The sequence below is a fragment of the Mizuhopecten yessoensis genome, unplaced genomic scaffold (genome assembly GCF_002113885.1).
Source record: "Mizuhopecten yessoensis strain PY_sf001 unplaced genomic scaffold, ASM211388v2 scaffold10799, whole genome shotgun sequence".
In the NCBI taxonomy this organism is placed as follows: Eukaryota; Metazoa; Mollusca; class Bivalvia; order Pectinida; family Pectinidae; genus Mizuhopecten; species Mizuhopecten yessoensis.
The window spans coordinates 110,939-137,575 of record NW_018408727.1 but is presented as its reverse complement, the minus strand read 5'-3'; the positions used below and the strand labels follow the sequence as shown (position 1 = coordinate 137,575).

Below are 26,637 nucleotides of genomic sequence, written 5' to 3'. Positions count from 1 at the left end.
AAGTAAAAAACTTCAAACAAGTATGACATATGTCTATGTATTATCAATCTTTGCATTGACGTACGAAAACTTGTCTTTGATCAACAAAGCACACGGATTGTTTGTTACAAGAATGAAATATTAGAAAAATGTCTACCTTTTAATGGTCCTGTTAACATATTGCACCATTGACTTTCACAAGTCATAGAAATACAACCCATATATAACTGGCAGATTTCATACACTTTTGGCTCATACATCAGATAAACAGGAATTTCTTCACTTTCTTTCTAAACATTCAGGCAACACAGCCATTTAGCTATCGGAGTCAAATTATATTACCTTCTTTTCAACTGAAAACAATTTAAAATTTTGATTATCTTATAATAAAAACTCAGTTTTTAACATTGGTGTCTCAATCTAAAAACTTAAAATTTTTAACATTGGTGTCTCAATTTAAAAACTTAAAATCTTGCACGTCACATGTTTTGAAGAGTAATTATTTTTTTACTTGCATCAATTTCGTAATTGACCAAGATTTGTTTGTGACGGGACAACAGTTAACATTGAGACCAATGTTTTTGACTGAATTATACAAAAGATTTTATCACAAGGAAATTTACAAATATTTATCATACACCACCTTGATGTTTAAAACTGGAAATATTGAATGATATAATGCAAATAAACATATTTTTTTTTTTACAGCAGCAGATCTTGTGTATATGATATGCTAACCTGTGTATTTTGCACCTCTTGCAGTCAAATGAAATTTGGTGCATTATGCGTCAACATTTACGTGTACAGATCTTAAACAAATTTCCTGTTGTAACTGGGTGCTAAATCTCTTGTATTTAGATTTGAAATGATTCATATGTATGTAAGTATAAGTATGAGAGTGATACTTTTAATTAGGGGATAGTACGTTGTTTTGAGTGGCTATACTGGTGATTAGAACATGAAATTTGGGTTTGAACTCGAGACCGATAGGTCGAGAGTTTAAACCAAATCTCAGGTTCTAATCGCCAGTATAGACACGAAAAACAACGTACTATCCCCATTCTAACACACCTTAACAAATATACTACGCTAATATGTTTAGAAACATTGTATTTCCTTGTACAAAAGTACGTAGTAAAATACTTTGTGACCTGAACTGGCGACGTGTCAATCTGACCAATCGGAAAGAAGCTTTCAAAAGATGGTCATTTGGCCCCGCCCATACTGGCGAGAGCTCGATCTGTATGTTGACGAGGGGGAATATTTGGATTGTTCTTGAACGTCCTGTTACCAAGGTTTATACGACACATTTGGATTAATATTGAACAAGCTCTTACATTTCCATGTCAGTATGCATACCAATCTGTGCTTATTGATAAAATCGGTGATTATTTGTATGGATTTGTGAAGAGTTTTGTGTAAGTAAATGCATACGACACATGTGAAACGTTTGATTTGATTTCGGATCTATATAGATGCCTTCACACGGATGGAACGAACGTTTCAGTAATAAATGGCGGTAAGAACATGGAATGTGTACTTTTAGCTTTTTAATTCATTCAACAAATGCATTTCATCAGTCGTTTCTGTTTTGTTGCCTACTAGCCTTATCAGCGGGATTTCGCTATGAGGCGAGCTTGACGCCATATTGTTTTGGTTAGAAACGGGGCGTGGCTTACGTGCGATGGGAGGAGCTTAACACGATTGATCATGATTCTATCGCAGATTAGAACATGGTCCGTATCCAATCAAACCACGCGTTGCAAACGAATCGTGTTAGAATGTTTTATAGATCATGCAATTACCCCAACAACTGACTGTCATAGTGGCTCTAGAACAGAGAGCACACACACACTGAATCAACAGAGCTGATATAAAAAAGTGGCTAGTCTGGACAAACTTTTATAATACTTTTTTTTAGTTTTGTTCAATTCTGTTTGGTTTGGTTTGTTTGTGTTTTACGTCCTATTAATAGCTATGGTCATTTAAGGACGTGCCAGGTTTTGGTGATGGAGGAATGCCAGAGTTCCAAGACAAAAACCTCCAACCTACGGCCAGTACCTGGTGACTGCCCCAGGTAGGCCTCGAACCTGCGACCCAGTGGTGGAGGGCTAGTGGTAGCAGAATGTCAGACGCCTTAACCACTTGGCCACCACGGCCCCTGTTTTGTTCAAGACAAGATACTCTTTCCTTTAATTAAAATGTATGACTGTATCAGGCCACGAAATGACTGTATGGCCACGAAATACACCGGCGATTCGGTTTTATAGGTAGTTGTTGCGTACCTGGCCCATTTCGTACCAACGGTTTACATCCATGTCTGCAACGGATTTACATAAATACCAAGTATCTACTTTTAGCCGGAAAGACTCCGACCATAAAACTGTGAATTGTTGACGACTCTGTCGTGAACATGTGAATATTCACACTCCTTGGCCAACAAAAGCTGGCTTACAACTCATCTTCAAATTGCACGGGTGACACCCCACACATTTATGAAAACTAAGCTATCATAAACTATGAGAAAATTAGGTATATTTTGGGTGTTAATTAGATGACTATGCAGATTCTGTGTTGGCATAAAACTCATCACCATTCACTCGGGTATTATAAATACACTTGATTAGATACTTGTGGAATTTTTTCCTAGACATTTATGTCATTTTCTGTGTAAGCAAAGAAGTTGTTAAGTGACTCTGCAGGTTTTATTTTGGCCCATTTGTAGATTTTCTGTTGCCACTATCTACATAGAGATGTCAAACCAGACACGTTCATGGTGGGCAGAGGTTACTACAAATCACAAAATTCTCCTGAATATTCATTTTGTGTTTTTTTGTTTGAAACAAATTATTGCAGAGTCCAAAGAGTCCTAAATATCAATGGGACTGCAATAATTTTAACAAGGTAGCATATTTACTGTATCCACATAATTTCAAAGCCATTAATTTGATAATACAATGCAAAGTTTTAGTGTTTTATGATGATGCGACTTACTTTCCGAGTGGGTTGACACTGGCTTCCACGGTGTGTAGATATTTACAGCATTTGATGTTCTCGGGCATGTCAATGATACCTGTAACACAACAGAAAATTCATGATTTACCAAATAAACAAGGCCCATGTCTCGACACAAACACACCATACTGTCAGCCACAGAAACAACGTTTACACTTCACTCAAACACAACACGGGTTTTCATTGTTCAGCTTATCAATGTATTCACAAAATGCTGCACCAGGCTTGAATTTAAATGAAGAACATTTGAAAAATCAATCTTAACCAGCAAGAACATTAAATAAATTTAAATGCATTTCCTGCTATAAAATGAAATAAACAGTTAGTGTCATTTGTCAATGGAAATGGATTGAGGAATGTTTATTGCTCAACTTTTTATACCATAAATCTCCTAGGGATTGGAACTACTGAGATGGGTCTATGGAACTGTAGAAAAATGGATCTCAATCCCTACAGACAAGAATAAGTGGGCAATAAGGCAACTGCATGGGATAAGAGGAATATAACTGTCAATCTCTGGAGATAGAAATAAGGCAGGGCAATAGGGTAACAGTAGGGGAGGAGAGGGAAATAATTCTCAATCTCTGGAGATAGAAATATAGGAGGGGCACTAGGACAACAGTAGGAAAGGGCAGGACAATAACTCTCAACCCCTTGGGATAGGAATAAAGGAGGGCACTAGGACAACAGTAGGAAAGGGCAGGACCATACCTCTCAACCCCTTGGGATAGGAATAAAGGAGGGCACTAGGACAACAGTAGGAAAGGGCAGGACAATAACTCTCAACCCCTTGGGATAGGAATAAAGGAGGGCCCTAGGACAACAGTAGGAAAGGGCAGGACCATACCTCTCAACCCCTTGGGATAGGAATAAAGGAGGGCACTAGGACAGCAGTATGGAAGAGCAGGACCATAACTCTCAACCCCTTGGGATAGGAATAAAGGAGGGCACTAGGACAACAGTAGGAAAGGGCAGGACCATAACTCTTAACCCCTTGGGATAGGAATAAAGGAGGGCACTAGGACAACAGTAGGAAAGGGCAGGACCATAACTCTCAACCCCTTGAGATAGGAATAAAGGAGGGCACTAGGACAACAGTAGGAAAGGGCAGGACCATACCTCTCAACCCCTTGGGATAGGAATAAAGGAGGGCACTAGGACAACAGTAGGAAAGGGCAGGAACATTTCTGTTCTCAACCCATAGGGATAGAAATAAGGGAGAGGTATTTGGGCAACAGTATAGGGAGGCCTGGAGGTTTATATCAATAGAAAGTTCACAGGTCTCATCTCCGTTTTTTCAGTTCTTTAAATTCAAAAATCTCAACTCCTCCCTTCAATGTCTGCTTATATGCAAACTAGAAAAGGCATAGGAAGATTGAGGGTCGGTCCAAAATCTGGGGACAGAGTGAGAAAGTTTGAGAGAGATACCGCTATGGGAACTGGTTCATGTATCATTAACATTTTCACAAGTTCCGACTCACTATTGTATCAGCAGGTTCTCAACCCTATCTCAAGCTGATGGGGAGGGGCAGGTTTAATCAAATAATACACCTGTCTGATACACGATTCACTAGCACACAAAAAAAATGATACTCTTTATAGTACATTTCGAAGTCAAATCTTTAAAACATATAATTACTTCAATGCAGCCGAAAGGGATTTTCTGCATATTTCTTAAATACTTGAGATTTTAAAGACTTTTTGAATTTTGATTCGTTCTATTTACAAATTGCAAAGCTAGCTTACGGCTATTTGGAAATGTAACAACAGGTTGTCCTTCTCCTACAGCAAAAGTGCCTTTAGCATACGTTATTAGGGTTCAAGTGTAACTCGATGACAACTTCTGATTGCCTGCCTCGGTAATGTTGTATTATGACATAAATACAAACAACAAATAATTGACGTCGTAACACTCTATTGGCTTAAAGATCACTACTCCATGTTAATTCTTTTAATCACATTTCTTTTCTTTTTCTATTTACACTTCCATTATATAAGACATTTGTTGAAATATCGGAAATCTGTTTCCTATATTAACTGTCTACAGAGACTGACACTCGAGCCATTGAGGCCCTTACAAATGAAACAAAAGTTGTGAATTTGTTTGCATACCCGCTGGTAACTAATAATCAATAACACTGCACCAGAAGTTTTTATCAAACGGACCCTTTACACAAGGCCCTTAACACTGCTCCTATTTTGCTTGAATCAATATGTGTCACGCAGAGAGAATGAAAAATCGGAATTATTTCTATAAGTAATCAATGGATTCTCTACAGGTGTGTGTAAGACTGAGCTCCTCCCCCTTTTATCGGCAGTGGGGTCGATCAATGGCCTCCCAGCTTACCTGGCCGTGGTCCCATACCAATATAGAGGTATTAATACTTAATCATAGCTATATACCACTACAGGGACTTTACGAGGCTGTAAATCCTAATCAATTCCACTGTTATGCATACTATATGCATAAGTACATGATCTAATTCATAGCTGCACTGGTTTAGTTTAACTTTCCACACCTGCAGGACTCGAAAGTGGGGAAATTACGTCATAAGAGGGGTTAACTGAATAAACAGGGCATGTCTGGGGACAGGCAGGCAAGACAACCGGGTAACTTGAGTAAGTAGGGCATGTTATATGTGACAAGAGAGAGTTAACTTGGAGTAAGGGCCTATTTGGTGAAGAGGGGAGATTAAGGGAGACCTAGGTAATTTAGAGTAAGTATGGCAATATTTCATGATGGGGAAGGGAGGTAGGTAATTTGGAGTAAGCACAGCATTATTTCGAGAAGAGGAGGGGAGGCAGGTAATTTGGAGCAAGTCAGCATTATTTCATGACAGGGAATTGAAGAGAGGCAGGTAATTTGGAGTAAGTACGGCATTATTTGGTGATGGGGAAGGAAGACAGGTAATTTGGAGTAAGTATGGTATCAATTGGTAACAGCTAGGGAAGATAGGCAGGTAATTTGGAGTAAGTCAGCATTATTTGGTGATGGGGAAGGAAGGCAGGTAATTGGAATAAGAACACCATTATTTTGTGACAGGATATAGGTATAATGATGTAAGAAGGACATGTGTGATGAAAGAGGTGACTATTGGGCAATACATATTAAAGAAATTATTTTTTATTTACTTTTGAAGTGCCAGTTAGCGCTATAGAAGGTAACACATGGAATATAGAGCAAAGTCAACACTGTAAACCACATTTCCCCATCATCAATTTATACCATTAATCATAGCTTTAAGTTTTTTTGGTTTGTAATTTTGTCACATTTTCACGTTCACCACATGTTAAATGGAGCTGGTAATTATGTCGACTAGTAGTACCTGAGGGTAGATATTACCGTATATCTGAGGACACCTATCTATGTACAGTAATTTACATAATAAGATAGCACCTCACTCTGTCGGCCACATAATTATGCAGATAGCAAAAGTGTGTTACCAACAGTAAAATTCACATTCAAAAGGAAGTACATTAAGTAATTCCATTGAAATTCAAACCCGAGATTGAATTTCTGAATGTTCTTCGGGGAATGTATCAAATTATCATATTTAAAAATGTTTACCTGGTTTTGGTAATTATACATTTTTAAAACATCTCATTGAAGATTGCAATACAATATGAGAGATAGCTCTTCTACAATGGGTAAAAGGGAGTTGGGAGGGGGTAGGGCTGAAGGCAGGGATAAGGGACCAAAGAGGGGTGGTTTGGGTACATCTTCAGGATTAAGCTGCCAACATGTCTAGAGGAATCACGATTTACCACGATATTGTTGTACCACGATTATTTTCATTTGATTAAATTCCCAAACTATTTTGAAAAAATATTTTGCATAATTTTGTAATTTTTGTTCGGTGTATCAACTAGTGGATCGAAAATGGATCGAAAATATTTGCATTACGACATTAATATTTCGATGCATATCGTATTGTGACAGCTCTACATTCGTCCTACACTAAATACCTGTACAGACATAGCAGGTCTGTATCCGTGTACATGTTTCATACGATGCATATTTAGATAAATGGTACATGTATTGGGTAATCAGGTGTATACAACAGATATGTACACACCTGTTAAGATGTTTCCAAATATGTACAAGTATCAATCCAGTAGAAATCTTTATCAATTTAATCTTAACATTTCCATCCGCTTCAGTGGTGTCTAATATATGCATGAACTATAGTTTTCTCTTCATACTGACTACCAGCCCTTAACTTTTTGTTAAGAATTTTCCAGCTGCCGTCTTGAACCTTCTACAAGCTTACCTACCCCTAGTTTAAAATTAGAATTAGACATCCAAGGATTCAAAATTTTAAGTATTATTTTTTTCTTTATAAATAATTTACTTTATTATAAAGGTTTCCGGAGACTGGGTGGCGAATGGTCTATTTCCTCTCGTAAACTAGACTTTAAGACCCATATAACCCGTTTCTCTTGGTCCCATAGGTTTTATGGTTATCCAGTCTCTACAGACTGATTGTCCTCTAGAGAGGTGGTCATTACAAAAATATGGCCACCATTTCTTAGTAATGACCCTTGATTGCCAATCTTTACAGCTGTATTACAATAACTGACCCTTGACTGCCCACAACTGACCATCCACTTATAGGACAATATTGCACTGAAGTATACCCCTTTACTTGGCACATGTCTTCGGTGGTGAGAAGTGAGGTAGCTAGGTGTCCCCATAACTACCTCACCACTAGTTTATAACTGAAGTGTAAGGTACATGTTTAGAGTGTGTCCTCAGGAGGGATCGCATTCTTTGATTACTAAACATTGTTTACTTTGTGGTAATTAAACACACAAAAAAAGTGTATAGCATTTTCTGTCAGCAGAACTATACTTTAAAAGAGTGATGCCTCTTGAAACAGATTTTAAAACATTTACATGAACTTTTTACCCACCACCTAGGGCTTAGGGTGAGCGAGGCCATTGGTGGACTCTCTAGTAGTTAAATGTTAAAATCCTCGTATCACACACATAAAACGGTTTAACAATGAAAATAAACATTTTTGATATGACATATCTAGAAAAGTGATCTTTGAGGTCCTAGAGTGCATTGTTGATGTCACAACTGGACGATGGCGTAAAGGTCATGAAAGGTCGTAAAGTTTAATCAAGCATGTACAGGATAAGATCTAGTACATAAATAAGAGATGGTCATAAGACATATCTACAAACATTTCAATTACATCTTTTTTTTTCAAATTTCATAAAAAATCTGGAATCATTCTTAAAGGAAATAAAATTTACAAACCCCCATCAGAATATACAAATGTGACTATAGGCCATGTGTGTTTTGAATATTCTGAGGACATAAAGATGTAAGTCTGAGTCAGTAGGTATTCAAGATTACGCTTGTGTAACATCTGTTTTAATTGCAGAGAAATGTGAAGGTTTAAACCAGTGATAATAAAATTGTGAGTTTTACTTTTGTGTAATAAATACCAGCTGTGATTGATGACTTTTCTATAGATTTTTCATTGTTAAGAAAATAACAAATTCAGTATCCCTTTTTATAATCCCTGCTCCAGCCCTCTTTCTTCATCTGTCCTTGCTTCGATTCTATACAATCTTAACTGTTAGGGTTCACCTCTCTCCACCCCTCCCATTATTTTCCCTCCTATACCTTTCTACCCTGTCCCCATCCCTCGACCCCCCTCATCCTTTCGTTTCGTCTTCACCTCCACCCCCTGTCCTGCCCTGCTTCTTTACACATAAAGGATGTGCAAGCACATTGTACACCATGTCAAAGTCCCTTAGTAACATCAGCTAAGAGGGATTTTCATAAGCACAGCCATGAAGCATCTGCCTAGGTATATACCCACCATTTTTACTGATGTCCAGATCCTCGAGGTTGATGAGGCTGGCGATGGCTGGAGGGATATGTGTGATCTCATTGTCACTCAGACTCAGCTTCCTTATCCCATGGCAGTAGAACAACTCCTACGGATTACGAAAGTTACATATCTAAAATATCTATATGATCCATGTACCTGCCATTTCACCTCTAATCCGATACCTAATTAAAAGCTCATGTTAAGATGCTTTTGGGGAAACCCATTGCTATTTTGGAAAAACATTGTCCACAAAACTTCATACATGTACAAATATTAAACTCCTGAAGACACATTTGAACCCTTCCAATTCAAAGGTTGGAATAGCTCATTATGAAATTTCAGGGGTGAAAGAGTTAACCTATGTAACTACTGGTACTTCAAAAGTATACACAACATTCATCCTTTTACCACAAATATTTATTCAGCAAAATTTCAATTGTTAAATCAAAACAAATCTGTTTTTTTAACGTTTTTTTATAATCAAAGCAATATAGTAAGAAAATCATTAAAACATGCTAGAAATAACATTAACAGTTACCTGTTATCAAGAATTCTAATGTTCCATATTTAATTTGTGAGATGTTTAAACTTGTTGTCTAATTTGTTCCAATTAATGCATTAAATTTATACGATTTTTAATGTGTCGACCAATTAATGCATTAAACAGGATGTGCGAAGAATCCAAACTTAAAATCTGGCGAAATTACGCTGTACGATTGGACCATTTACATTTACGAGGTGTGTCAGCAAAAAAACATTGAGGAAGTTAATTTGTATGGAGGCAGTAAATACGGTAATGGATACATTATACATGTTACAAGTGTCTGTATCATGTGTGCGTTTGATACAAAGGCGAATACATCTATTATTCATCAATAGATATATTCAATACACGTGGACTTAACTGCTAACAAAATTACTATATATACACTTACCCTGGGTAGGTCTCGGATCTGATTGGAATCGACAAACAGTTCTTCAAGGGTTCGTTCAAAGTTGAAGACTTCGGACGGGACGTCGGTCAAGCTACAATGGCGATAGTCCAGTTCTCGTACATCCTCCTCTATTTGTGGCCGCAGACACGGACACTTCTTCACAAAACCAGCCATTTAGTCACCCTGAAAACATGCAAAACACGTTTTATTGATTATGTAAGTTTCAAAAAATGAAACGTGACAGCAATATATATATACAATCATCAGTTTCATCAATATCACACTCTGCAATGAACATATGTCAAAACTGAAATCTACAATATTACCTCGTAACAAATTCCGATGTTAACTTAGGAATTTCGCATTCTTGTATCTCTCAAGAAATCAGTTTCTTCGTACTGTAGTTATAAGTATAAATGTAAATTATGTTACTTAGAAACCCAACTTCTGCTAATAAAAAGTTTCATAACTTTGGTATTTGTTAAGATATAACTGTCACTTCTCTGGTTGATAACTACCTTCAATAATATCCATCTAATTTCCACCAACCATAGATTGAGGTTAAAAATCTGAATATCAACACTAGAAAAGACCAGAAATACCTGTTTAGATTTATTCAAATGAAATATGATATCTTAATCAACTTTCATTCAAAAAAGGGTAAACAGGTGCTTTTCATATTGTGGATGTGTAATATTTGAAATTTAAATTATGTTTTTAAAACTGAATCAATCCTTGTACACATCTCGTAGATTATGACTCAAAAGTTTGGGGGAGACAGCGACTCGGGTGAAGCTTCAGAATTCATACCACTCCTGGTTTCTCCCTAAAAACTGACAATCATAAAACCGTGTGACATGAGAAAGCCACGGGAACTTCAATGTACAGGACAGTGTGTGTGGATTTGTATCGCTGTAAAATTGAATTTCAATCAGAAGATTACCTCAGTGCATAGGAATTCTATGCACTGAAAAATTTACATGACAAGGCATTTAAATCATAATCTTGATGTGTGGTGTCCTGTAGTACAACTTTAACTGCACAGCCCGCGCGACCTCATTTGTCCTCGCAAAATAAGGCCACAAAATGTCCTCCTACGGAAATCATCGATATCTTCCTGTATACATTATATTTATATTTAATAACATCTTGAAGAAATAAGATCACAATTCCTCCAACAGATATTGACAGCACCTCTGTGTGACGTACATTGTATATGCATGCAAGTACATCTAAAAATATTTCAGTACATCTGTATATATAGATACCAACCAGACAAGGGTCATGTGACTGATTATTATCATTATTATATATTATCACCAAACAGAAACCATAGCAACCATCTTGGATTTTGGAATATATGGATAAATTACAGCATTATTCATGTAGGCTAACGTAATTGCCAAGTACCATTTCAAGAATGCCTGCGGCACTTAAAATTGTACCAGTTCAACAGAAGTAATACATGTAGCTCAAAAGGTAGTCCGTATATATCAGCCAATCATTTACCACTAGTAAAACATGCGATGACTTTGGAACACAACGTAAGGAGATTGGCGTTATGAAGTTGGGATAATCGGGTTTTAAATAGGTAGATTTTTCTGCGGCATCACTCTATCTTTAGCAACAATGACCTTGACCTTAGGAACTTTTGAAACCCCTATTAACAGTATACCGCTATGTAAAATTTCGGACTTCTACATTTTAAAATAATTTTCGAAAACTTCATTTTGGTCTATCAAACAGATGAGCAGACCTTAAGTGATATTGGGAATTGCATTCATTTTTGTGAGATAAATCAAAACTTTCCAACTGTTTTCCTTTGCAAAATAGTTTTACCAGAGCTTCCATTTTGATGAAAGCTGTTTAATCGGGTAACGAGACGTACCTGTGAAGGCTGCATACCAATCAAGTACTTTATAGTTCAAACAAGCGTTTCCCTAATTACTGTTTCTATCTATGCGACACTCGTCCCCTGCGACAGCAGATATCACTTTCACAACTACGCCACAGTAACTATATGCCCGGCACATTACCTCCGTATTTAACCACTTAATTGCGGAGTACGGGTAATTTGCCCTGTGGAACAAAGACCATGCACCCATCTGACAGTGACACACAGGTATGCAATTCTAATTTATCACTTTATAATGGGACTTTTAGACAATCTTATCAGATTTCTTAATCAGGCAAGACAAAATTCCTAGATACGATGTGCGATTAATGCTAAAATTCCTCATGACCACTACAATATTCAATTAATTCAATATACTTAAATAATTTCCCATAATGGGAATTATATCTAAGTCATAATATTTCAGACGGTGTGGTTTGATGAGTAATTATCTAGAATGACATTACTCAACTTGAATTAGATACTGTCAATAGTAAAATACAACTCCAACAGAGCATTGTAGGATGAAGGTCAAAAAATAAATATAAGTGGATTTCAGTTTTTCAAAGTCGATCGATATCAGTTTATAAAGTTGGCAATTGAAGAATTGAATCCAATAAGACTTAAAAAGCAAGAAATGTCTGACGAGGACTCGTTTGTTTCCTTGACACACTTATTTATTGTAAACCTTCATAAAGATCCAGATAATATAAATCTAACTCGTACAGCACATATTACTCACAATACAGGAAACTGATATAAAACCAAATTAAATCTATTGATCAGCTTTCGAGGTTGGTGACAGGTAAACAACCGTCTATGCGCGGCGTCTGGCGGAGCTTGGCAGTGTTTAAGATAGTCTGCTGTACGTACGTGTGGCTAGGAACTTATTGAAGGCAACAAAAAATAATTTCCTGGCAAATAAAAGAGACTGATTTTGAAGTGCGTTATAACCTGAAATGTGTTTTGTTTACATATCACTAGTGATATTATCATTTATATTAAGCTGGGAAACCAATTCAAGTTTGTCAAATGTTGAATTTGTAATTGAAGTAAACTAAAACACGACACGGTACACAAGCGTAAGAGAATGTGTCAGTATACAGTAATAATGACCAGCGATCATTACCGATGATAGCGCCACAGTGTGATACAGTCGCCTTGTCTAGATAAGGTATTGCCGTGGAATTGATGCAAGGACCTCATGCTAGACAGCCATTACATTGCATGTCAATAGTGAAACGTCTCATAAACGGGCTCATTAATTGTTTTCTCACAATACCTGACATTGATCAACTCCGATCTCACCAAAAAATATATAACCAAGTTCATTACAATCTTCAAATAGGAACTCAGTTTTCAAACAATGCAATATCACAAATGTAATTAAAGTGTGTAAATTTTGTGTAGAAAATTGTTACAAAGGTCGTGACCTTGCTAAACTAGTAAAGAGCTGATTGTTCCTGTGTACAGAATTTCTATATCTGATAGTGGAACAAATCAACTTGGTGAACTTGGATAAAAAAAATCAACTTCTGCGCCAAAAGACCAACCAGCAAGAATGACGTGTGGTGATGTATTTATATGATTACTCCTTCCGTATGAGTATATATAAAGGGACACATTGACACTTGACACAAATGATTAGTTTTCCTTGATTGCAAAATACAAGGTAATTGCATTAAAAAAATGTTTACCGTTAAAAAATGTTACAAATCAAATTTGTAGCATTACCGGTAAGCTTGTCATCAAAGATTAACAAGAATATAGTTTTATACCTAATTTTACAGCAGGGTTGACTAGACCATCTTCCCAGTAAATATGATTTGCCATAATATATAAGTCACATACCGGTATGTACATTGGGGAAAAAAGGGATGTTTGATAAGAAAACTTGCCATCTTTATATACTGGTCAGGATGACGACTCAAACTAGAGTGCATTAGGTACAAATATTGTACTCGATCGACTAATTATTGTAGGTCAACCGATCTACACACGAATTATCTCCAATACTCACACAGTTCCATATACATATAATTACAACATTCCTGGCTGCTTATTTAACCAAGGAATGAATCGACAATGAATTGAAAATGCCCTAAAATGATTTTATTAGGACAAACACCGTTTCTGTATTCAGGAGCTATAGGGTCCCTTCGGGAGGGTAACACAGTGTCTTTTGTATCCCTACCGTACAATGTAAATACCCCAAACAGATTCTAATTGATTGTACAGAATCAATCAGTAGCCGTTAACATGTTGACAGAACCCACAGCAGGCCGTCTGTTCCGATCAATCGTCTGTTGATTTTCTATTTTTCAATCATTGTCTATGATACAACAGACGTACATCATTACCTACTCAAGGCAAAATGCAAGGTGTGGAAAAGTACCAGTAATGACAAAATTACACATTTTTGTCCTTACAGAGAAACCTTTAGTTCTAACATATACCCAGATCCACCTACAGGCAGCTGACATAGGTGATCAGGTTACACAAGTCCTGTATTCATGCCATCTGATACCAGATCTCATATAATTAGAAAATATTAATGTAAAGTTCATTTATTTTACAACAGCTATGAAACAAGTTTTTACAAATAACATTAATCACTCTAGATCTTGTTGGCCAGGATGTTAGGGTGCAGGGGGTCGTAATATGGGAGGAAACCAAAGTACCCGGAGATAAAACTCGCATGGTCGGGCAGGTATTCACATACCTGTTAACGTCCGATCACGGAACAATTACATGTAAAAAGATATCGAAGTTTGAAACAAATAAAATAATGAAAGGGGTCACAAAAGATAAATCACTATTCTCCTGATTGAGTATACATACAAGTCGGTCCTATATCTTCTCATGATCAGAACACATACTTTTATACTTATGCATTGGTATGACATTCTTGAGAGGAGAAAATAGGTGTTGTAGCTATATAGACACCATTAAGTGTTTCTAATTTAAGGAACAATTTGTAAAGCAATTGTCCCAGGAATGTTGCTGATGCTGACATGTACCACTGTCTTGTACATATCATTTATTACATTTATGATGGTAAAATAATGAAGGAAGGGATTTGAACAAATTCAAGGGATAATGAACATTTTCAAAACCTGGAATGAACCTAGTGCTCTCTTTATATAAAACGAAGTAGTAATACTAGTAGCAGTGTAGTCATAGTGCCCTTATAAATCCAACTCACTGCAATAGGTGAAGTGCTTCAGCCTTTATCCCACAGATAATTCTCTATCACAGACTATACATAGGGGTAAACACTTCCCTTTGAACCACAGAAATATATACTAGCAAATTTGTACGGTTCCTTTTAAGTCTACTAACACATTTACATTTAAGAGACCACAGACCGACATGCACGTGCACTGCAACATCTGGTGTTGAGCTATAACTAGCCGACCTGTCCAGGGGTCAATACTGGGGAGAGCTCTTTAGGAGTATTTATCTATCTAATGTCTTATACATCATTAGTAACACATGTTCAGTACTGTACATGTTAAGTAGTAACTGTTTTCAGAGGCCTCTCTCTTTAAAATGTACCCAACTTTCTATATTGCTATTTTTCATTCAAGCATTCGAAACAAGCATAGTTGATGAAAAGTATTCAGCACAAAATTATTCGGGTTTTGTAAGCCTTAAAAGAAAGGCAGATTTCGTAACAGTAGTTATTTTGTCGTTCCATTCATTTTCTGATTTTCTTTATGATTGATATTTTATCACCAAATCTTCCAATTTGTTTTCCTTTGAAAGAAATAAACTTTCTTAAGGCATCATTTGTGAGTTCATAATTCCTCAGATATTAATTAACACATCTGGCATCGTCGGTTACCCATAGAATAACCCTAAGCTGTCTTGTTCATAGGGATATACAGTGGGTAAACCACATTGCACATCTGGGTACTTTACCTGTCACTTAAAAACCATGGCGATCTCCGGTAGGGGTCATTCCGAGGTTACACATGCATTCAATAATATCCCTCTAATGAGAATTTCCAAATCACTGGATTATTTCCATCAGCAACTTTAATGTACAGTCCGGTTGGAAGTACATGTACATAGCGTGGACACTTCAGGTAGTTAATTATATATGTAATTAGTAACGCTCGGCTTATATTCCTGGGTGATCATAGTTAATTACAAGAGACGGGCCGGAGCTCCCGAAGGTGTCAACGTTAACCTGGCCAGGCGTGTTTGTTTACCAACACCCCAATGATAAAAGAAAACAGGCAATTTGAATGGAATTAGGGTCGGCACCTCAATAGGTATCTGGGTTTATACCCTATATCTATATCCATTAGGTATACACAGCCACCCAATAGGGAATCACAATACTATTACGACCCGATAGGTTAGCACCGAACTGCTCAAGTGACGCCAATTCATATAAACGCAACCATTCAGATAACAAATTCACCATTTAATCCCTGCGACGTTTTATTTGTGTGAACTGGAGTTTGGTCATAAATGGACATAGCACATCAAAAGGTCCCACCTTAACGTCCAATTCTATAAACTCGAAATACTTTGGCAAGTTTCCATCAGAACTTAAATTATTAACTGTTTGAAATAATTCAAATTAAAAGATGTCAACAACCACTACAGGAATTTTGATAGTGTTTAAAAAATCTCGGCGTACATGTTCAATTCAAAAGTTGGAATTTAATGCCAGAAAAATCTGTCCATAAAGAAATATACACCTGTACGTAAACGTTTTGCTGGTTCTCCATGGCCAGAGTCCAGCACACGTACTTATATACACAATGTATATAGTTTGTACAGTATAGTATATACAGAACTAAAGCTATTTCAATTAAATCAATCTAAGCTGATATCGAATTGTTTATGTAAATACAGTAATGATTATTTCGTTTACAAGGATCATTACCTTATAAACTACGGTACACAATTAGTATAAACCAGGTGATTAAAAACTGGGTAATTATAAACTACCAGCGTGTTTGACTAAGGGAAGTTTGACTACTAATACAAACACTGTACATTATATATAGGCCGCTTTTAGTACAGGAGGCGAAGTAGCACCATCAATTTGATTTGTTTGTGTGTTTACATCCTTTTAACAGCTAAAATGTATGTTCATTTAATTAAGGACATGCCAGGTTTTGGTGGTGGAGGAAAGCCGGAGTTCCCTGAGAAAAAACACTGACCTATGGCTAGTATCTAGCGACTGCCCCGCGTAGGTCTCGAACCCACGACCCAGTGGTGGAGGGCTAGTGGCAGCAGAATGTCAGACGCCTTAACCACTTAGCCACTGCGGCTCCTGCACCATTAAACAATCTATAATTATTAAATTTAACAACTTTGATTGTGTGGATTAGTATTATTTTATTGTAGGTTAAGTGTACCACTACACAAGTTTTGAATGCAATGAAGAGTTTCATTTCAAAATTGTTTTTTCAACATGGAATATTCTTCGTTTTAGTATACAGATCTAGAAGATAAAGCAAAATAGATAGTTTTTTTCTGGCTTACTGTTAGCTCCCTTAATTAACAAGGTACTCAGTTTTCATTTTAATACTATGCATTAACATATCCTTAATAGTAACATCTAGGCAAAGAGTAACATTGACAGACCAGTGGATATAGGGTCCTTGATATTATCTCTTTCAAAACATTCTCATGTTATAAAATTCAACAAGCTGAATTAATACTGACTGATAATAAGTAAATTAGCCATTATTAAAATACATTTGATTTGTATTGGGACCCTAACTGTACCTTCTGTCTACCTAGTCCCCTTGATCCAAGGATGCTCTGAATATATATCAAACCAGGTTGCAATCCCTTCAGAAGAAGTCTCCCCCATCAGATACAGCTGCCATTCTTCCTCAGTGGGGCCACAAACTTTTTACACCGACTCCCTTAGCCCCGTGACTTTTATACCATATAAGGTTGAAATCTCCTCACTTGTACTAAAGTCTAATTAATTAGTCTATATGTGTGTTCATACAACTTTCATTTAATTCCAATGCCCCTGCCAGGGATGCTCCACATCAAATGTTGTTCTTTACTATAGCTAGTGCACCTTTAGATGTAAAGTTGACAGATGGATAGGAAGGAAAGCTAAAATTTCTATGGAGATACTACAGAGTTTGTTATTAACAATACTCCTTTAATATATATATAAAGGCAAGCAAACGCATGTACATGTATTTCTGGTCTTGAAATGGACACGAAAAACATACAGAGGAGACACATCAAGTAAGCTAACATTTGTTTTCTCTTTTTTTCCTTATCTTTTGATATCGTGGTATTATGGATTATATTTCCTGGCTTTAACAATTACTTGTTTGTAATGACGTGTACAGTGCAGTAATAAAGGTTGCTGGGAGTAAAATCTAGAGGAAGCTGAGGTTACGAAAACAGGTTTTTTTCCAATCAATAGCCTAACAGGTGTATAGGTTTTTGTGTGTTGTGTTGACTATATATATATGTATTATTAATTCCTTTTTAATGGTACATACCATTAGTCAAATGATTAATGTTTTTTTTCTTTCCCAAATCTGTGTCAATAACTAAATCACTTCAGACCAATCTTAGGAAGCAATGATAACTGTGGTAAAAGTACATAGCTTACAATATTGATACGGGTAGATGAAATTAAAAAGAATTATCAAAATGAGTATTGTTTATATTTTTCAGTTGAACGACCAAAGCAAGGTGTGTTGATTAAAAGTACACCAATATGACGTCTTGTTGAGTTACCGCTGACCACGTTACAGATGACGTATTGTTGAGTTACTGCTGACCACGTTACAGATATGACGTATGGTTGAGTTACTGCTGACCACATTACAGATATGACGTCTTGTTGAGTTACTGCTGACCACGTTACAGATATGACGTATTGTTGAGTTACTGCTGACCACGTTACAGATATGACGTATTGTTGAGTTATTGCTGACCACATTACAGATATGACGTATCGTTGAGTTACTGCTCACCACGTTACAGATATGACGTATTGTTGAGTTACTGCTGACCACGTTACAGATATGACGTATTGTTGAGTTACCCCTGACCACGTTACAGATATGACGTATTGTTGAGTTACTGCTGACCAGGTTTATAGGGTTGATCTAATTGATTTATAAACTATTGTACATTTTTGAACTGTGATATATTTGTATCCCTTTTTCAACTCATGCTTTCCCTTAGAGACTTGTAAAGTCTTTGATAACCCACTTTATCTCATATTAATGGGACTCTTCAAATTTTTTAAAAAGATGTTCCAGATTCACAAGAAAAAATCTACTAAAATCACTAGAGATAGATAGAATATTCAAGAAATATTCACTGGAATTTAATTATCACTTTTTTTCGCCCTCGGTGACAACGAAAGTGAATTTATCATTTCAGCGAACAATTGTTATCAACAATGTAGAACTAGTAGGGCAAAAACATCGGGCGAAAATGGTGAAAATTTGAATGGGTGAAAAATTTCCCCCTATACAGTATATAAATATAGAGAGAAACAGCGAAGCACAGCAAGAAAATGACCAAAGTTATAGAATTATTACCGAGTAATGAGAGAACTAGGTACTGAACAGTACCCAGTAGTTTGTGTGTCCACAAGAATCAAACCTGTACTTATTTTGTTTCAACTATTTGAAAGAGGACATTTTTTCCCCCGTACATTCCATGGCCACCAGTTGATAGGATAAACCTATGTTTACATGTGGTTTACATGCTCTGTTGACTTACACACAATATTACACCAGCTGTGTGTACATACAGCTGTTGTGTATATTGGCCTGGCCCTAATCTCAAACTGGCCTGTGAAATCAATTTAAGTCTTTCTTAAAGGTATTTTGAACTAAGCAGGTGTTTGGAATAAAAGATCAATATTTATATTCTAATACGTTGATTCATGCCAAAATCGAGCCAGAACTACAGTCGGAAATATTTTACCTCTAAAACAAAAGTTTTATAAACTTTATTTATTTTACAACAATTACGAAACAGTTATTTCAACTTATATTAATTATAATGTTAGTGTACATGGGGTTTTATTGTGGGAGGAAACCAGAGTACCCGGAGAAAACCCACGTGATCAGGCAGGTGACCCGAGGCCCATACCTTTTCACGTCCTATCGGGAAATCGAACCCCGACTGCCATGGTTAAAAGGCAAGTGTGCTATCCACTGCACCACCCGACCACCCTAACAAACAAAAGTAACATGCAAAGCCTAAAAAGTTATAATGTGTCCGTCTCCAGCTCATCCCGGTCTATTTTTGAAAACATATGTCATACAAGGTGGAGATCTCCGAAAATCAAGGAAAAAGCTATCTTCACATGTATACTCATTTGAGGTACATGATAAATATCATTTTTATCGGACACTTGGAGTGAGAATTCATCGGAGATGCCATTGGCTTGATAGGTATCTGGCCAAAGAGGTGGACAGAAGGATTAGAAGGATGGCTCAATGAGACAGTTAACAACAAACATTTGTCCAGGAGTTAGGCCTCACAAGACAATGTCATTATATGTACCCAGCCCAACACACCGGGACAGGAACAAACACTGCCGAGTGTACAAGTCCATCGCCTACAAATATTTATCTACATCTCTCCCAGACAGAGATCCCGTGAAGACCACTCACGACAAGACAGGTCCTGTCAATGTCGTACACTTTAGAGAAATGAAAGTTTTATAGATTACATCTTCACCAACATAACTGTCTCTATATACCTGGGGCTCTGCCGGTATGATCGACCACTCATGTAATATTCATAGGGTCACAAATATCTCAATTTAATGTGGGTTAAATCATTCAAACCTGATAGGCAACCACTATTGTATCATCAAAACCATCAACAGGAAGCTGCCTGTTCCCATTCTAGTATATATACGTTTTGGTCAATGATGTACCTAATGTAGAAACACTGTATAGTATTCCATTGCTAAAAGCCAAGGTCAATATTGGGGATTTTACATGGAGACTTTGAATCTTAAACCTGTGATGTCTAGGTCATACTCGGACAGTGCCAGGGGCTAAATCTGAACAAAATCTATGTTTACACATCAAGGTAACACCATCAATGTCACTGACAGGTGTTGATACTGAACAAAGTCTTACAATTACATGGAACACATCAAAGTCACACTGTCAAGGCCACACTCTGGCAGTATATATATATACACTAAACAGAATCTCAGTTAGCACATTAAGGTGACACCATAAAGGTGAGACATGCCATCAAGGTCACACTCCAGCAGGAGCTGATGGTGAAACAAAATCTAACAATGAATAAGTCAAGATCACACCATCAAGGTCACACTTCAGCAGGAGCTGATGGTGAAACAAAATCTCACAATGAATAAGTCAAGGTCACACAATCAAGGTCACACTCCAGCAGGAGCTGATGGTGAAACAAAATCTAACAATGAATAAGTCAAGGTCACATCATCAAGGTCACACTTCAGCAGGAGCTGATGGTGAAACAAACTCTCACATTGAATAAGTCAAGGTCACATAATCAAGGTCACACCATCAAGGTCACACTCTTGAAAGGAGCTGATCCTCATACCGTACTTGATCTATATCTGCAGGCAAAGCATTAGGTCCTGGTCAAACCAGTGAGGTTACACACAAACATGTACAAACAACCTGTACTTTAGCAATATCAAAGTGATATATCAACAACTAGGTACAGATTGTAATATCTTCAGCGAAGTGATTAAGGGGATAATGACTTAATACCCAGGGTTGTCAAGCAAGCTTGTAAATCATCATCAGGGTCTCTTTTTGTCTACGAATCATGAAACAGCTTTACATTTCAATGGACTTATTATCGCAAATAAAATTTTACCGAAAATGCCTTTTGATAGAATTGTTTCAATAGGCCTTGATTGAGAGATAAGACTTGATCCCTTGAATCTCTTTCATCACGGTACACCACACAATAATCTGGTCTCTATACTCAACTGTACAACATGACTTGCAGATTTCAACAAGCACGGGTGCATGAAATGAAGTTATGTTTTAATTACGTCAAGAATCTGTTTCTATTTCCATAACCATGATATAAGACGGGGAATTTTAAATCTATTCATCGTCACAGAATGATCGATGTAATTTATTTATGATCACTTATTAGTTTGTGCACTCTATCCCTCCGTACCCAATGTAGACTGTCTCTAACGTGAAATCTCCTAAAAATACGTAATTATATGCATTTCATATCACGTTACATCATCGTGTTCATTGTACATATCCATAACTCCCAAATAAGGTAAGCTTTACATAAAATCTAGTTTGTTTACCTGCTTGATTACCTATCCCATGTACAGGCGACACTGGACGGCTGGTACCCGGGACGTTAAGTTATGTAATGGTGTGTAACAAATAGGGGTTTTTCTTTCCAACCACCCAGCCCTAGCGTAATCGTATTTCGGTAATTTCTAACTGTTGTCCTCACCTGTCAAATCACCTGTCTTACTCTCTCTCCACCCTTTACACACAAAACATACATCAACATGTCATACAAGATGTATGTGTACATGTATGTAAATATCTATGTATGTACATACAGTGTTTATTAAATGAAAAATGTACATCAACAGGCAATTTTCCCAAATCAATGATTTATAGAAGTAGTACATATACAGCAAATCTATGGAGAGCTATTTGTATTCATCATAAAATGACATTTACAATTTTGTTTTTTGTAAAGACTCTTACACAAAGTTCTACAAAACTGTTAATCCAAATGAAACATTTGTGAACCCATTTTTCCATCATACACAGAATACACTGTATATATAGGATTTTAATTGGAAAAAACATGAAATTGAAAAACTAACGCATACTATCTCACAACAGTGACAACAAACATATTGTTCTATTTATTGTACACACATGCTACTAATAATTGTGATTTTTTTTGATTTTTTTTTCATTTTAAAGGGGCAAATACAGCATCAATAATTATATTTTTGTCCACATGATTTAGATGTTGTTATATATTATCATTTCCATGTCCACTTGGATCTGAGACCACATTTTCAGCCTCAGGGGCCGGAAGCCTTATGGGCTGATATATGATTAAGCAAAGTGTCGTTGCGTGGATACGGAACACATGTACACTGGATAGCTGGGTGGATATGGCAATCACAGGGTAGATATGACTCGTGCCGACAGATCTAGATATTTCGGTCAATCTGTTTTTCTTGTTAGCATCGAATTGATAAAACTTTTTAATGACAACCAGTCTCATGATTCTTTGATCTCTTTTCAGTCAAAATGCAGAATGGGATGTTTTCCTGACGTTTTCCTCTTTGGTCTTATATGTAAATTGATGTGATCAGCTTCTGGTAAGAACCATTATTGATCAAGAGCCTTTAGTTCTGGGACAAGCATTAAGACTTAACCGACATATCTGTGTGATATTCCACTCAAAGTTTAACAACATTCCTAGTTAATACCACAGGGAGAGAATTTGGAGCGAGACATGAATACATTCAACAACATAAATACTCAGAGGGTACACACAGCAGACCCTCCAAACACAAGGCTATGTTGGTACAAAGTGTAAGAGGAAAGACGTGAAAAGGTTGTGACACCCCAAGTGCCAGGTCAAACATTGAGAATAATGTACATGATGGCATTGTGACATCTACGAAAGTTTACAAAAGCCTTTCAGTGGAGCTGGTGTAAGGCCACTGAGAAAACACTGTGGTCTAAATCTACTTATGACATAATGCCCAGTTGGACACTTATACAGACATTTTATAGACACATTACCGACAGCTTTGTGATATATGTAGGTATAATATATACACGATGGTCATGTTTCTTATGTCACACTTCTGTATTTTTTTATTTATTTAATTCAACATAATTTCATTTAAGTTTTAAGTCTACATTTGCTAAATCTTTTATACCGTAACTGGCCAACTTCGTAAGTATAAATGCAAAACAACAGCAAGCAACAACTGAAACTTATAGACATTGCAAAACTAAAGGAAAAAGCATAATATAAGTTCTTCCGATTTTTCGCATATAATTGCAATTATTTAAAGTATTTGGCAGAATTTTTTTTTTATGTACATCTTATCCAGATCTATACATATATATATATATGTAACTGAAGTTGTGAAACATATAATACAGTATCAGAGAGCATACAATCATACATTCTTACGTGTCAGTAAGCATTTAATTCTAGATTGTGCTTCTAATTTATATTCTGGTCACCCCCTGTACAATATTAGTATTGCAGTATTTATGTCTCGGGATCACCAGAGGCGCGCAACCAGAGAGTGGTGATTCATAAATACAAATAAATGATTTGAGCTAATATGCATTTTCCATAAATCATTGGACAGGGTGTATAATGTGTATACAAAGATATTATTTATGGGTGTCAACTATAAGTACAAAAAGTCACTAGTTAGGGGGGGAATTCCTCAGCAAGTCATTAATATACTGGCTCAAAAGTACAAATGTCACTACCAAACTCCTACTGAGATTTAAGTGTTATCGATTTTTATCATGTTTTTATCTTCCAATAAATACTGGGAAAAAAGATTTTTCAAAGTTTCTTTAACAACCGATAACTGCACTTATATATACATAAAACTGTCTAATGTTTCTGGCCTTTCATTTATTTACTGTATAGGCAATTTTGAATTTGAATACCTCACACTTAACAAAAAGATATGGACTTGATATTTTGACAAAGTATTTTGTATTGTGATAAAAGTATAACACACATAAGGCATATTTAATTGATTAATTCAAGTGTTTCATTCAAGTATTTCTTTAAATCAAAGACTTAAAAAGAGTACTTATTACTTAAAGATAAACAAAATTGTTGATACTTTGTACTAATAGGAGATTAATTAGGAAGTAACAGAAAATATATAAAACTTTTTCAGGTTTACCACAATATATAGTTATATTGAATTGGTTCATGAAATATTGTTCCAACAGATTACATATCATTTGTAGATGTGAGATCCTTTTTTATCCTATGTTCTACTAAAGCATAATTCAAAATAAAAATTAATTTATACATTTCATTAATAATTTAACTGAAAATTCAGGAGAAAAACAATTTTCAGTGTCACATTTAGTGTAGCGACGTGCTGTTTCAACAGCTGAACCGTGATCAAAAGAGGATTTGACCATAAAAGCAAGTGCACAATTAAAAAAATTGGCATTGAAATATTTATACTGCAGCGATATTAACAAAATTATTAGATAAGAGTTCTTTTTCATATTTATAATTTTGAAATGAAAACTGCATATCTAAAAAAAAAAGGAATATTATTAAATCAAATTACTGTAAAATTGGAAAATTATTGCTTTTCATGTTGAATAAATTAAAATATTCACATGGGGATTTTTAACATATATGTTACTTACGTATATTTATTACATACTTACTAATAAATACATTTTTTTTGTATATGCGATACGACACAATTGCTCTAACCCATATCAGCCCTCGCCGTATCACACCCCAAAACCTGTATTTGCTCCCTCCGTATCACACCCCAAAACCTGTATCAGCCCGCAAAACCCATATCACACCCCTTTTGGGAAAAAAAATGTTTTTCAATATTTCAAAAATAAAATTAAATCATAAGATAGTAGTTTTTATTAGCAAGTATATAATAAACAGAATAAAACACACTTACCATATCACACCCAGTATCAACCCTCGACCAATATCAGCCCTCAGGCCTTCGGCCCTTGGGCTGATATTGCAGTCTTGGGTTGAGACTGGGTGTGATATGGAAAAAGACATGTATTATTCTCTATATATGTAGGCCTATACAGTGATAAAACAACAAACTATTGGTATTTTTCCATATTTGGTCTCCATAATTAAGGTAGAAATTAAATGAATCTTTATTTTTGTCTTATAAATATGTTTTACCAAAGGTTTTATTGAGAGATTATGCCATACTTTACAGTAGATGTTAAAGATTAGGGTACACTAAAAACCAATTACTGCGTGTAGGGACATACAGAAACTTTTGTTTTATTTTCACTAAATGATAAAAGCAATTATGAAGTTCAGAAATTTCAAGAAAAATGATAATTGCTTCAATAGAAAAGTACGAATGATTAAAATGTTAAATAAAAACTTGTTTAAATCAAAGAATAAATCGATGACAATGTGACAGGGCTAAATTCTAATTATTTACAATACAAAATTCTAAAACACAGAGAGTATGTGTATTCCACATAACCGTCTGTTCTGATAACTGTCACAACAGGTGGATTGTTTACATACAAACATGTCAGGTATCGGAACGGAATTGATCCCATTTACACAAGTCTAGCCTGTATTCCGTCGTCTTTGATTTTGTGAACACTGTGTGCAACACATGTCTCACCGTACAAAACTTTTTACCGCTGTGTATCGTAGGCCTATCCGAGTCGGACAAAAGTTTGCATGTTTTCTTTCCCACTTCGACACTTCTAAATGTGTTGTAAAATACGATGACATCAAAAAATTCACTTTAAAATCGTAAAGACATTAGACGTTTAAATTAAATACAAACCTTGATCGCATGACGTTTAGAAAAATCCAAGTTTAACAGAAATTTACATCCATAATTCAAGAATAGCAAATACGTCTTACTGAGAACTCGTCAATGCTGTCCTCATTGTTAGTCACGTGATTACGCTAAACCACACCGAGGCTGGTAACAAGGTGCGCGCTAGATACCGTAATTGACCCGATAAATCACAATACCAAACGATTGATCTCCCTTGTCGGCGACACGCCTCTAAACGGGCGGAGAATGTCGGTTAAAAAGGGGATGAATGTTGGCAATTGCTCAAACGAATGTGTATTGAGTGAAAATGGAGAAAACGTTATAAATTCAGTCAGATCCAATCGGTTATAGAAAAATCAACACTGGTGCAAATATTTTAGCAAACCGGGACTGAAAAACAATATCGTC

General features: G+C 36.1%; 1 protein-coding gene across 5 annotated transcripts in view; it reads right to left on the bottom strand.

The window, feature by feature from the left end:
• LOC110462535 (erbin-like) overlaps positions 1 to 26,338 on the bottom strand; it is a 77,326-nt gene extending 50,988 nt beyond the window's left edge. For all 5 annotated transcript variants that reach the window (XM_021516512.1, XM_021516513.1, XM_021516514.1 and 2 more), the window contains exons 1-4: positions 26,233 to 26,338; positions 9,779 to 9,961; positions 8,832 to 8,949; positions 2,974 to 3,052 (exon numbers count right to left, since the gene is read on the bottom strand). In XM_021516512.1, the coding sequence (XP_021372187.1) occupies positions 2,974 to 3,052; positions 8,832 to 8,949; positions 9,779 to 9,952 (371 nt within the window). In that variant the 5' untranslated portion in view covers positions 9,953 to 9,961; positions 26,233 to 26,338. The remainder of the gene's footprint in view (positions 1 to 2,973; positions 3,053 to 8,831; positions 8,950 to 9,778; positions 9,962 to 26,232) is intronic.
• Positions 26,339 to 26,637: the final 299 nt, after the last annotated feature.